The sequence below is a fragment of the Pyxicephalus adspersus genome, chromosome 2 (assembly GCF_032062135.1).
Source record: "Pyxicephalus adspersus chromosome 2, UCB_Pads_2.0, whole genome shotgun sequence".
NCBI lineage: Eukaryota > Metazoa > Chordata > Amphibia > Anura > Pyxicephalidae > Pyxicephalus > Pyxicephalus adspersus.
The window spans coordinates 29,322,702-29,335,188 of record NC_092859.1 but is presented as its reverse complement, the minus strand read 5'-3'; the positions used below and the strand labels follow the sequence as shown (position 1 = coordinate 29,335,188).

General features: G+C 38.4%; 1 protein-coding gene across 1 annotated transcript in view; it reads left to right on the top strand.

The window, feature by feature from the left end:
• The first annotated feature begins 4,835 nt into the window (after positions 1–4,835).
• Positions 4,836–12,487, top strand: part of DGKI (diacylglycerol kinase iota) — a 148,780-nt gene continuing 141,128 nt past the window's right edge. The window contains exon 1 of the mRNA XM_072400197.1: positions 4,836–5,007. Coding sequence (XP_072256298.1) covers positions 4,955–5,007 — 53 coding nt within the window. The 5' untranslated portion in view covers positions 4,836–4,954. The remainder of the gene's footprint in view (positions 5,008–12,487) is intronic.

Here is a 12,487-nt window from a genome sequence, read left to right as displayed (position 1 = left end):
AGTAATGAACATCAACAAACAATTACTTACCTTTTCCAGGGTTCTTGAAGGTGATGTTACCCCTGAGCACTCAAAATCCTATGCGAACTCTCAGAGGAGAGATGGCCTACTTTAAAAAAAAAACAAAAAAAAAACAGCACTCTATTGCCTTTTAACAATGTATGTCAGTCGACTGACTTTGCCAAATCTGAGTTGGTACCATAAGTCTGCTGCAGACTCACTGTAGCAATGTAATTTAAAGAGGAATTTAACTAAAAACAAAAAAATCACACTTACCTTTAATCCCATGGGTCCCTCGATGGCGCTGGTCCTTCCGACGATCTGGTCCTGTATTGTCCTGGAATTCCTATTTATCCCAGTGCAGAGGAAGCGCTGGATGCCGCCATCTTCAGTCTTTTCTTCCGGTCTTGTTTCTTATGTAGCCGCTGTGAAGGGGGAAAAAAGGAGCCAATCTCACATATGCACATCTTTTTCCCCTAGAAGGAAAAATGCCGCTTCTGCGCATGCTTGAGAACAGAGCACGTGCAGAAGGAACAGCCAGAGCCTTCCGGAGTGCGTGACGTAGGTATCCCGGGAGGCTCTGCCCTCCCATTGAGTCTCAATTGCTGGCCAAAGGTCACAACTAGGAAGAGAAGAAGGAGATGGGGGCTCTCTGGTGAATATAGCGGTGTTTAGTTCCAATTTAATGCAATGAATCACTAGACAGGCAAAAGAAAGTGTGCTCCTTACACAGGCAATGACATGGAGACCAAAAAAAAGGATGTTGTGTCCATGACTTTAGAGTTCTTTTTTTTTCAAATGATCGTTTAGGGGTAGGAGGGAGGAGACCAAAGGGAACTGAGAATAATGAGTGAGAGGGGGTAAACATTAGATCAGAGATCAGCTTTAAACAATTACCATGTTTCTATAAATAAAATACTGTGCATTACATGTATGGATATGAAAATTATATCTGATGGTAGGACCAACTTAAGATTCAATTTTAAATTCCAAGTTCTCTGATAACAGGTCTAGGTGCTTCAGCTGTAGGCTAACCTCCTACCAATATCATAGACACCATGGACTTAAAACTAAACCCAAAAATGCCTAAAACAAAAAAAATACACTTACCTTCAATCCCGCAGAGCAGTCTGATCCATCCGGAGGTCTCTTCCGGGCGCCGCCATCCTTGTCGCTTCTTTTGGGTTCTTCATCCTACGTCAAAGGACCCAGGCGCGAGAGCGGGTGATGTAGGTTGGAAAACGTAGATTGGGAAAAAAAACATTTTTTCCCCTATAAAAAGGCTCATGGCATGCGCGGAATAAGCCTCCCGCGATGCGTGACCTAGGTGTCGTGGCAGGCTTTGCGCTCCCATTCATTCTTGATTGCCTAGGCGATTGAGAATTAGAGGCGGTGCTGCAGTCTTTTTTTTTTTTTTTTTAAATAACTGAATTTCATAATAAAATAATTTTTATTCAACATAAAAGGGTTGTCTACCCTTTTATGTAAAGTGAAATTTCTGAGTTTAGGTACGCTTTAATAACATGGCTTGTACTTTAAATCGGATGGTAGAAGAGTTTCTAATATGTGTTTGTTGATGTTTCAGCTTGTGACACTAATCTCTTTTACAGACATTTCTACCGTGAGGCTTTTCTAGATTGTCTGGCTGTAAATGTATTAGGAGTTACTTGAGAAAAATGGCTTAGCTCCTCTTAGAAAAGGATTCTTTTTAGCACACGGCCTTGAGAGGCGGAAACATGGCACAAGAGAAGATACAGAGGCTGAAAGCAACCACAGACGGCTGTCTTTTTGTCTCATTGTCATCATGTTAATGTTCCATTGTCTACCATTGCTTAATGTAAATAAACAGGGAACTTTGTTGAAATGATGATAAAGGTTTTTTACACCTCTGGAAGGAATTCCAATCTGATCCCGGCGTTACCCTGTGAAATGTAAAACTGGAATTTTCTGTCTAAATCAAATCTGACAGTACGATTTCTCGATTTCCCACAATTTGATTTTAAAGTTAAATACCAGGTTGATATAAACGGAGATATTTCTATGTCATATTATGGTCATATTATAGCTCTGCAGTCATTAATACAGGGTATTTTTATCAAATGTATTATATGAATGTGACCAGCTATCAGCATCCTGAATTCTAGGTACAGTAGAGAAAAAGGAGGAAGAGGAAGAAGCAGCACAAGAAAGCAATGATGGAGTAGAGAGACAGAGAAATTGCCTCATTATTGTGTTGCCTCTCTTTTGTCCTTTTTGAGATGGAGACCTGTAAATGAACATGCCACAGCAGATGGTAAACTTGGTAATGTGGTCAAGTGATACAACTAACCTGAGCACCTCTTGGGGTTGTAGAACCATTTTTGGACTTCCATCCCTTTTTGGGGGCAAAATAGTAGGTGGCTGTAGCAATTGCTTATTGGTTTTCTGGGAAATATGTGTGGTTGGGTTGTACTGCAGCAGATCAACTGACAACAGTTGTGTCACAGGACTTACATTCACCATATGGTATAGAAGCAGCTTAATATTTCATTGTGCTGCAGACTGCTGTGTTTCAGTTTTTGCATGTTAGGCTTCTACAAAGGAACAGCTTAAAACCTTATTTTCACACATTTTTTGTCATCACCCATAGGATAACAAGGTTGTACATTTGCTTGTAGTCACCCTCCACTGCTCTATCACCCCTCCCCCAGCTGTGCAGGCAGTAAGGTGACAGAGAGGGTAGAGGAGGGGTGGCTGAGGTGTCAGCTGCTAACTGAATACATTCTATATATATTTATTATGTATATTCTGGGAGAAGAGAGAAATGAGCTCTGTTCCTTCATATAACATACTGCTGCCAAAATTAGAGCTTGTTATCTATATGGTGAACTGGAAAGTTGGAACATCACTTATTCAGCAGAATCTCCACTTTTCTGATTAATGTTTTACTTTACTAAATTCTATCTATCTATCTATCTATCTATCTATCTATCTATCTGTCTGTCTGTTATCTATCTAGATATCTATCTATCTGTTATCTATCCATCCATCTATCTGTCTATCTGTCTTTTATCTATCTATCTGTCTATCTATCTATCGATCTATCTATCTATCTATCTATCTATCTATCTATCTATCTATCTATCCATGGAGTCCTGTCTTATCATGTGGTGGAGAGGGTCGGTGTTATGCAGCAGGCTTTCTTCTTGGTTTGTGTTACAGTATCAGACTAAAAATAGAATTGTTGGGAGGGTGAGCCATATACTTTATTTACATTGTATGCTTCCAGAGTCTGGCTGGCATGTTTCCATACATTCAGGCACTGGCCTGTTACATGGTTACAATGCAGACAGCTGACAGCAGTTCACAGAGTTGGATGCAGCATGAAAAAGAAGAATTCCAGGTCATTTGGTATCTAAGTAAGCAAAGGAGTTTATTCAAACAGAACATCCACCTCTAAAACAATCAAACTGGCTGGTATTTAAAGTCATGGATTGTATGACTGACTGTAACAACAAACTTTCTGCTGCAACGTGGAACTGTTACGTTTTGTAAACTTGTGAGAGGAAGCTGTATTTGTAAGCAATGACACAACATGTGTAAGAATAATGTTAAACAATTTCACAAGGTAACTGTTCTACTCTATTTCTGTGATCTGATAACGCCTCTTATACCATAGTCTGAAGATACACAGATACACACTGCTGGTATATAAGTATATACTGCTGGGGGCAACTAGTCTGCACAAATATGATCAGCATTTCTCAATCTTTTTAAAATGGGGAAACACATAGGGTTCTATAGCCCATTAGTGTGGTGGCCAGTGGAAAGAATGTCACCATTACAGATAGCCAAATAGATCATTGGTGTCAGTGGTATCTAACCTGAAAGGCACAGGTTTCTCATTGCTCAAGAAACCCCTAGCAACCTCTGGAGGAACCTTGGTTGAGAAACATTGATTATGATAATGTATTCCTATAACAAAAGTTGTAACAAAATACAGCAAATGTTTTAATAATAATAATATTTAATATTTGTATCATTAATTGCAGTGCTTGGCTTTGTCTAGACCTAAGAAAGGCATCCTGAAAGGCATGATGTCATTAGTCCAATGTCAGCACATGTGCATTGCAACCTACTAGTAGCAATGGGGCTGAGTTATGTGCAACGTACACATGCGGGCAATAAAGGTTTGAAACGATTGTAACCTCAGGTTCAGCCAGGAAGTAGATTCATTGATGATACCTAAACAAAGATGGTTCTTCCAGTGGAAAAGCCAGGTGAATGTATAAAGATTGCTTATACAGACTTGATTCAATCTAATATACAAAAAAAAAAGACTTGTGGGGGATAGCCCAGAGCCGACCAACTCACACCTATCTCTTGCTCCAACTATTGGCCACAGACTCTCTTAAAAGGGACAATAGCTATATTCAGTTTCTAACTTTCTTGATTAAGCAACCCCTTTTTTTTGTAGTTGCCACCAGGAGGAAATACCAGAGCGTCATCTATCATATGAGGATGTTTTCATTCTTGCTGCCAGTGTGTAAATACAGAAGTAGAAAAAAAGGATGTAACTGTTATACATAGCCTTAAATCAGTTATAAATATACAGAGCGATGAAGCAGATGTTTTATTTTTATAATGTAAACTAAGCAGAACAGATTTAAATTTTCATTTAGCTTAAGTTTTCTCTAATTTCAGTCACAGAGATTCTGTTTTTTTTCTACTCTGTCCCTAATTTTAGGACTAGTTGCTAAATATATGCAACATTAAGGGAAGTGTAGTGCAATACATGGTTTCCATTGTATCATAACTCTGAGGACGTATACTGGATTGGATTCTGCAAACAATCTGCGGGCCAGGGCGTGCATACACCTCTGGAATCCCGAATTACAGTCAGTAGGGAGGAGAGGGAAGGGGTGGGGGGTGTGAATACTTAACTGGATGTCAAGGCCTGTATTACATCACTCTCATGAAGCAGATGTGGGGACGATGGAACACAAAACGTCACTGCCTGGTAAGGAGGTGGGTGTCAGTGCTGACAGTGCCATTGTTAAAGCTGGTGCTATACTGAGACTAATTGTTGTATATTTGGGTTATGTATATGTGTTGTGGTGATAGCTGCCCGAAGGATTGGCCTGACTGTAATTCTGTAGTTATCTGTATACTGCATGTCCCAGTACACTCAGCCGGGTTCTATAGCAGGATGACAATGCATTCCATACTTGTCATGTCATGGGAGGGATTTGTAGGATATACATTTTTTCTTTTGAATTTTGTTTTATTTTTTGTGCTGACCAAAATACAGTAAGTATCCTTGTATTTCTGCATTGTAGTTAACATTCTTGTCACATGTTTATTGAGCTTTTTACAGAAAATGATTTCCATAAACTCATACCTTTGCTTTGGTAGATGATGGTAAATACAGGTAGTCCCCAGGTTACTCAGGAGATAGGGACTGTAGGTTTGTTCATAAGTTGAATTTGTATATAAATTGGAATAGGTACATTATTTTAATAAATGCAATTAGGACAGATGTTTGTCTCAACATATGATTAGTGTGGTGCCAGTTACTGTATAAAATCCTCACTGTGAGGTAATCACAAACAAAGCAAAAAAAAATAACTTTATGGAGCCTAGACATTCACCAAATTCTGGAGCAAGCTGTGCTTTGATATTCAAAAAGAAACAACTGAAGAGTTTGTCTTGGTCATTAAACAGTTACAAGAGCTTGCAGAACAGCAAAAGACTTCTTCTGCAAGTCATGCGCAACGCCCCCCTCCCGCCCATCAAGACTCCATCCTGCACAGAAACAAGCAGGGAAGCCCCATTGGTATCTAGGAGTCGTCTGTATGGCGGATGTCCTTAACTCGGGGACTACCAGTATAAATATATCTAGATATCTAGAACCATTACTTTTTTATTGTTATATAAGGTAGAGAATGATTTCAACTCCTCTGGGTTTTTATATCATCTGTATGCCTTTACAGACTTTTTCCCTTCACTTCCTGACCACACAACAGGAAGTGGGGGAAAATCTCAGAAAATGCAGGAAAATGTCCATTCAGACAGCTTTCCCTTTATTCCAGTTCTAGTGACAGCTCTGAATTTTAATAGAAAAAAAAATGGATTTCAAACATTGTGTGCTTTTAGTGGCTCTATTTATAAAACAAGGACAGTTCCTCAAACATTCACAGGTGGGAATCAATTACTGCCATTAAAACACACAGACCTGGAAGATTCCCACAAGGGAATGTTTGTGGGAATGTCTGATTTCCTGTTTTATAAATAGAGCCTTAAATTGTATTTTTAACTTTCCACTGAGAGAGGAACAATTTTTGACCTTATTCCAAAAATTAGAGCTTTCCGTTTGGTGTTCTGGTCCTCTGCCTTTGTTACTGAATCACTGACCCTGAATGAGGATACAGCTCAGTAGTGGCCTAATTCACAGTGCCACCACTTCCAAGTAGGAATACCATCACTCATTGTAAGAGGGGCTTCTCTAAATTCTCAAAAGGTCTAAATTCTCTCACCATTTACAGAATATTTCCATACCTGTTCTGTTTTGCAACTATACCACCTCTGTAAAAGCTGATTAATTAGGTCATCTCTCTGCCCTCTCCAGCATTCGTTTTGTTATCATGTTCACATTCAGAATATTTTATTGGCTCCTACTTCTACCTCTTCCTGCTGTACAGGGACTGCAAAAAGCTAATACCACTTCATGCTCTTACATTGCGTGCATTATTTAAAATACTGTATATGTGTAATTATTTTTTGTTTATTATCTTCATGCATTACTTTGGGTCTTTTATATCTGTTTGGGGTTTAGTTTTTTTTAATTTCCAGTGAGTACATTACCTAAATAAATAGTATTTTCTATTTTTTCCTAGAGTATGCCTTAAAAAAAAAAAAAAGACTAAATGGTGTTGTAACCACCATTCTATAGTGGTTTTCTGAATGGTCCGAATTCTGAGCCTCTAGAAACAGACATTTATGTGTTCCAGCGCTCATGAGGGTATATTTCTCAGTAGAGGCTCATGTAACAACCTCTAGTCCTACTAACCATATGGAAATCTTTGTATAATACAGTATGTTTTTTTTATAAAGTATATAATATATTATTTAGATCTCCGTTGAATTGAGTAGATCAGTAATGTTGCAAATTTTCCAGGTTAGTCTTAGATGTCAGTGAATGATTTTATTGTTGCCTGGAGTTACTCTTTTAGTCCTGTATAACATTTTTGTGGTATGTAGCATTTTTCTGAGTGTGACACAAGCCAGTTATTAGCCCGAGGATATGAAATTAGTAAGGTGTTGTGGTGGGTGTGCCGGCAATTTGTCATTCAGAGCAATGAGTTATCTAAGATTTGTGGTATTACTTTTTTTCCTATTTTTCACAGCAGGCAAACAAGTTATTGTTTCCATTCTCTTACTCCAGATTCATGACAAAACCTATAGACACCAATACGTTGTAAGGGCAGTGTGTTTAATAGAGACTTGCAAAAACTGAAAGTATCTTACTGATCAACCCACAGTACTGATATTTCAGTTTTTTTTTAAGACACTGGAGGTTTTTAAGTATTAGTAAACGCCAACTTGTTGATATTTATTTTTCTAATCCACCTATTATTATAAACATTTGCATTTAAAAAAAAAATAAAATGCAGTTTTCAATTTTTTCATCCTTTGTTTTATCTTAAGCTGCGTACACACTTCCAATTTTTATCGTTGAAAATGAACGACGAACAAACGACTGATTGGCCAAAAATCGTTCGTAAAAAAAGTAACCAACGGGACTTTCTCGCTCTCCCTCTGATACTGTAATAAGAGCAAACAAAAATAAAAAGTTAAATTACACACAATTATATGCAACCTACCTCTCTAAAAGTTGGGTACATACGTGGCTCAATTTCCACCTCAGACTGGACTACCTCCTCTGCAACAACCAATCCTTGCACCACATTCACCGCTTCTTCTTAACCTCCTCCTCTTCAAGCAGACATATCAAAGCAAGAGCTGCTTTCTTCTTCCTTGAAAAAAATTTGAAGGGCATATTGCACATAGGGAGAAAGGAACAGTGTGGTGAATCTTTATTCGTTTGATCCGAACGTTCGCACACAGTATTCATTTCCTGTGGTGCACGTCACTTCCTGTATCGTTCAAACGATCGCATCTATCGTGTGTACAATATCTGCGAACCATTGTGTCGTTATCTGTATGTACAGGATCGGTGCCATACGAGCGTTCGCAGATATCGTGCAGGATCGTTCATCGTTCGTTTACCAACGATAAAAATTGGAAGTGTGTACGCAGCTTTATTCAACATGTTTGCAGCTGCCTTCCATCTACATCCTGTCTAGTGATTTCAGTATGGTATTTTGATGGTGAGGACCATGTTTGTGTAATGAGTGTTAAAAGAGCCAGTTGTGATCTTCATCAGATATCTGTTTGACAGGGTGACAAGAATAAATTGTGAGCCACCCTAAACAAAAAGCTCGCTACCATGAAACCATCATGACAAGATCCCTGTGTATTATTTCAATGAAAGATACAGATTTCAATTTAGGGAACATAACTTTTGCAATTATATTTGCATAATAAAGTGGACTTTTTTTGTCCACATGCAAATAAACGGTCTCAACTGCTTCCATTCATCTGAATAGAAAGGTTTGAACTTCGGCAGACTGCTGCAGCTTACTGTGGGTCTGAAATGACCCTTACTTGGAGAAAATTGCAAATTCCTCCATTCTCAGAAGTATATGACTGTTCCTGTGTCACAGCGGTAAATAAAAAGGGTAGAAGGATGCTGCTGGGGGATTCTGGCAAACCTGTTGGTTCGACTTTAACAGGCAAAGCCTAAGTTTGCTTTGATATGAAAGTCTTTTCTCTAAAAACATTATCAGTATAGTACCTTAATTACCTCCAGATCCCAAGTCACAAGCCTTAAATCTGATTATATACATGGAAATTGAGTGGACTTTTTGATTTAGGACCAAATGAAGTGCTATATACACAAATGAAGATCATATAAGGAAACTGCTTTACCTGCCAAATGATCTGAGATTTATGTAGTGCTTGCATACAGTACAGTGTGAAAGGAGAAACAGACTGATAAATTAATCTCTTCATCACTCTTCTGTTTTCTCCTATCAGCATGTGCTACGCACTGCAACACAGCTTATTGGCTTATTTTGCTGCTGCTTCCTCTCTTAGTCTGAACCCTGTTGCACAGAGGCTGCAAGGGGCTGAGACCAAGTTAAATTCAATCACTGAACCTGCTTGCATTTAAAAAATACATTTCTTGATGTAATAATTTAAGTACATACATAACTGCATTAATTTTGTGTTTTTTTTAAATATGTCAGGAGTTCATCTTTAAACATAATAGTTCCAGGTTTCTGGCTTTGGAGGGAACGGATGTCTGGCAAGACATACTGGGAGCTGCAATGGAGCAGCTGGAGAGACAGACCTATTGTGACCCACTAGCATGGAGGAGTAATTATAGGCCTGTCTTTAGCAGATCACTGTGTGCTCTATGGGTGCATGTGTGTATATATTCAGAACAGACTGTATATTTTACTTTCAAATTGGTGGTCATAGCACATTGATTTGGTGAAAGTGTAATATGGCAGTGAGAAGATAATAAGCGGGGGGAGATTACATGTTACCATCAAACACAGCAGCTTGATGTGTGTGCATGTAGCTGAATATCACGTTTAACCATTTTACTACTGACTGCTTCTGGTCCCCAAACTGGAAGTCTTTGTACATAATTGTGTGCATGTGCCGGTGTCAGCTTATGTACTAAAAAAATTAGCTTTCCAATTTAATTTAAAAAAAGAAGTAAACCAGGCCTACAGTACTAAAGTGGGCCTGACACCAGACCTTTTCAGTAGATTATATGTGCAATTAACAAATTTTCTGTTTATTATTAGCCTGTAACATCTCCTTTGATTAGAGATCTGAAAGCCCAGAGACTGCTGTTGGTAGCAGTCAACTTTAATGTTATGTCACCCACCCCGGCAGACTCAGAGCTGTTGCTGAAGTGCTACTTTATAGTATTCTCCTTCATTCTTCTCCCCGGTGCTATATAAAAATTATATAGGAAGGTAAAGGTCATAGCAGAGGAGATGGGCCAGCTCAGAGAGTAGTTATACACTGCCAGAAGAAGAGAGGGCTATACCTGCCAGAAGGAAGAGGTCTGTGCTAGGGAATTTCCTAGTCAAACTTTCTAGTATGTTCAGAATCAAATTACAAAGCGACAAAAATCATAGGATAAACACTGCAAGTGAGCATTTAAAACAATTATATTATGCTTTTACATGAATTGTTTTAGCTGGTTACAAGCTCTATTTTACATAAGCGAGCCTGAATTATACTATTATAAAAGGTAAACAGAAAGATTAGAACTCCTGTTAGGTTGTTACTGCTATGTAAGACTCCATTAGAAGAGTTTAGCTTCACTTCTGGGCTTTTTTACAATATTTTACTAAGCAGGAAGTGAGAGAAAATTTGTAACACAGACAATGCATTTATATAAGACTGACATATTCTGTGGCACTTTACAGAGTCGATATTAAAGAAACTGCCTTTCAAAGGAGCTCACAGTCTAAGGCCAATTACTTTGCAGTATGTTTGTTGGACAAGATCCACACAAACATACATACTTCATGTTGACAGTGGTTTAGCCAAGCTTGAAGCATGGGACCTTAGTACTGTAATAACCACAGTGCCAGCCATGACTTGTACCCATCTCTTAGTTTACTAGATAAAACATTTTGTTTTATTTGTCTGTGTTGCTGTTAAAGAATTCCCCTCATGTCCTGTCTACTAAACCATGTCAGTAGGACAGGAATGTGGTAAATCTTTCCAATGGAGCCCTGGCAGAAAAAGGATTTTTAGAAAATTAAATATTTTAGTGTCTTTCTATATAAAAATGATAAAAGTTAAATGTTGCATTAATGGTGTTTGCATTACAAGTGCACTTTAAGGAGGTTTTGCACATATTTTAGTATCTTTCTAGGTCAGAAGAGACAGGTGAGGTCTTTTCTCTTTTCCACTGAATGCCCTGCTCATTTGTTATGACATATTCTTGACTTGCAGACTTGTTACAGACACCTCTACATATTTTGGCATCTGTAGAATTTCAGAGGGGAGGTCTTTTGTCTATTTACTAGCAAAGTAATTCCTCGGCTGTACTGCACATTCATTCAAGTCAGTGAAATATGTCAACAACTCAGTATCACTGTTATCCCCATTTTCTTTTTTAGTGGGGAAGGGGGGTCATATCCTTCATTAGATACACTGGAGATTGATATCCGTAGCTGACAGAGCATTTTTCTAATTGGCTGTGGATATTTATAATAGGATGTGCTCAGTATATGTATAAGAGGATATGGATTTGGGTAAGAGGATAGAGGTAATAGGATACTGGCATTATCACCCATTTGTTTTCTGTCACCTTCTATCAGTGAATGTAACAGGAATCTTGTATATTCCTGTATGTATTCTTGTTTGGTTTGGGCGCTTACTGATAAGGCTGTAACACCTTCTCTTGTCTGAGGCCCCTGAATGCACTGTGTAAATCCTCCATTTCTGGACAGATCTCAGTGCTGGCAGTTTGTGGTGTGATCTTGTGACACTGAAAACAACTAAATGGATAAAAGTGTGATCCAAATACATCTAACATATGACCTTTAACCTTTCACTTATTGTTATTTTGACCCTAACACCCAAAGGTAAATTTGACACCTATAAAATGCACAAATTAATGCAGTTTTGCAAACAATAACAAGACATTGAATATGCTTTTGTTTAATGCAAGTAAAGCAAGTACCTGAATATGACTAGCAGTCCAGCAACCTTTTGCAGTTTGTGTGCAGTAACCTGTAATTGAAAGTAAAACTGCAGCAGAGAACCATCAGGTTTTCTCCCCTGCCAAACAAAATGTTGGTCACAGATATGTAACTTTCAGCAGTATTCTCATCTGAATTTTTTATTCAGGTGGTTTTGAAGCTGTAGGCAGGTGGTCAAAAAGTGGGTGGGCAACATGTAACTAATGTAGTATTCCCAGTTGTTTTTGCCATAGGAATTCAGTAACCCTTATAATTCTGTATAATTTTTTTTACTGCTCCCTATACTTTATTTCTAACACTTACCCCCTTCACATGTCCCAATTTTTGATTGTCTTTGTATTATGCCACAATCGTCTGGTGCCCCTTCATTGTAATCAAAGTTTTCAGTAGCCACCCAAAAACAGCTGGATGATTAACCATAACCTTAACTTTTAGCTTAAAATGTATTTACTACAGAAAGTGACAGTATATTCCCTTCTGCAATAAAACATAGTCACCTGCCTGATTGCTCCCTTAAACTTTCAAAATCCCTGAGCAGCTCAGCTTTGGTTGCCTGCTGTTGCCAGGACTGAATGACTTCTGCGCAGGAGTTACATCATCTTTTCCCGACCAATCAAGATGGCTGAAGATTGGAACGAGGAAGAGAA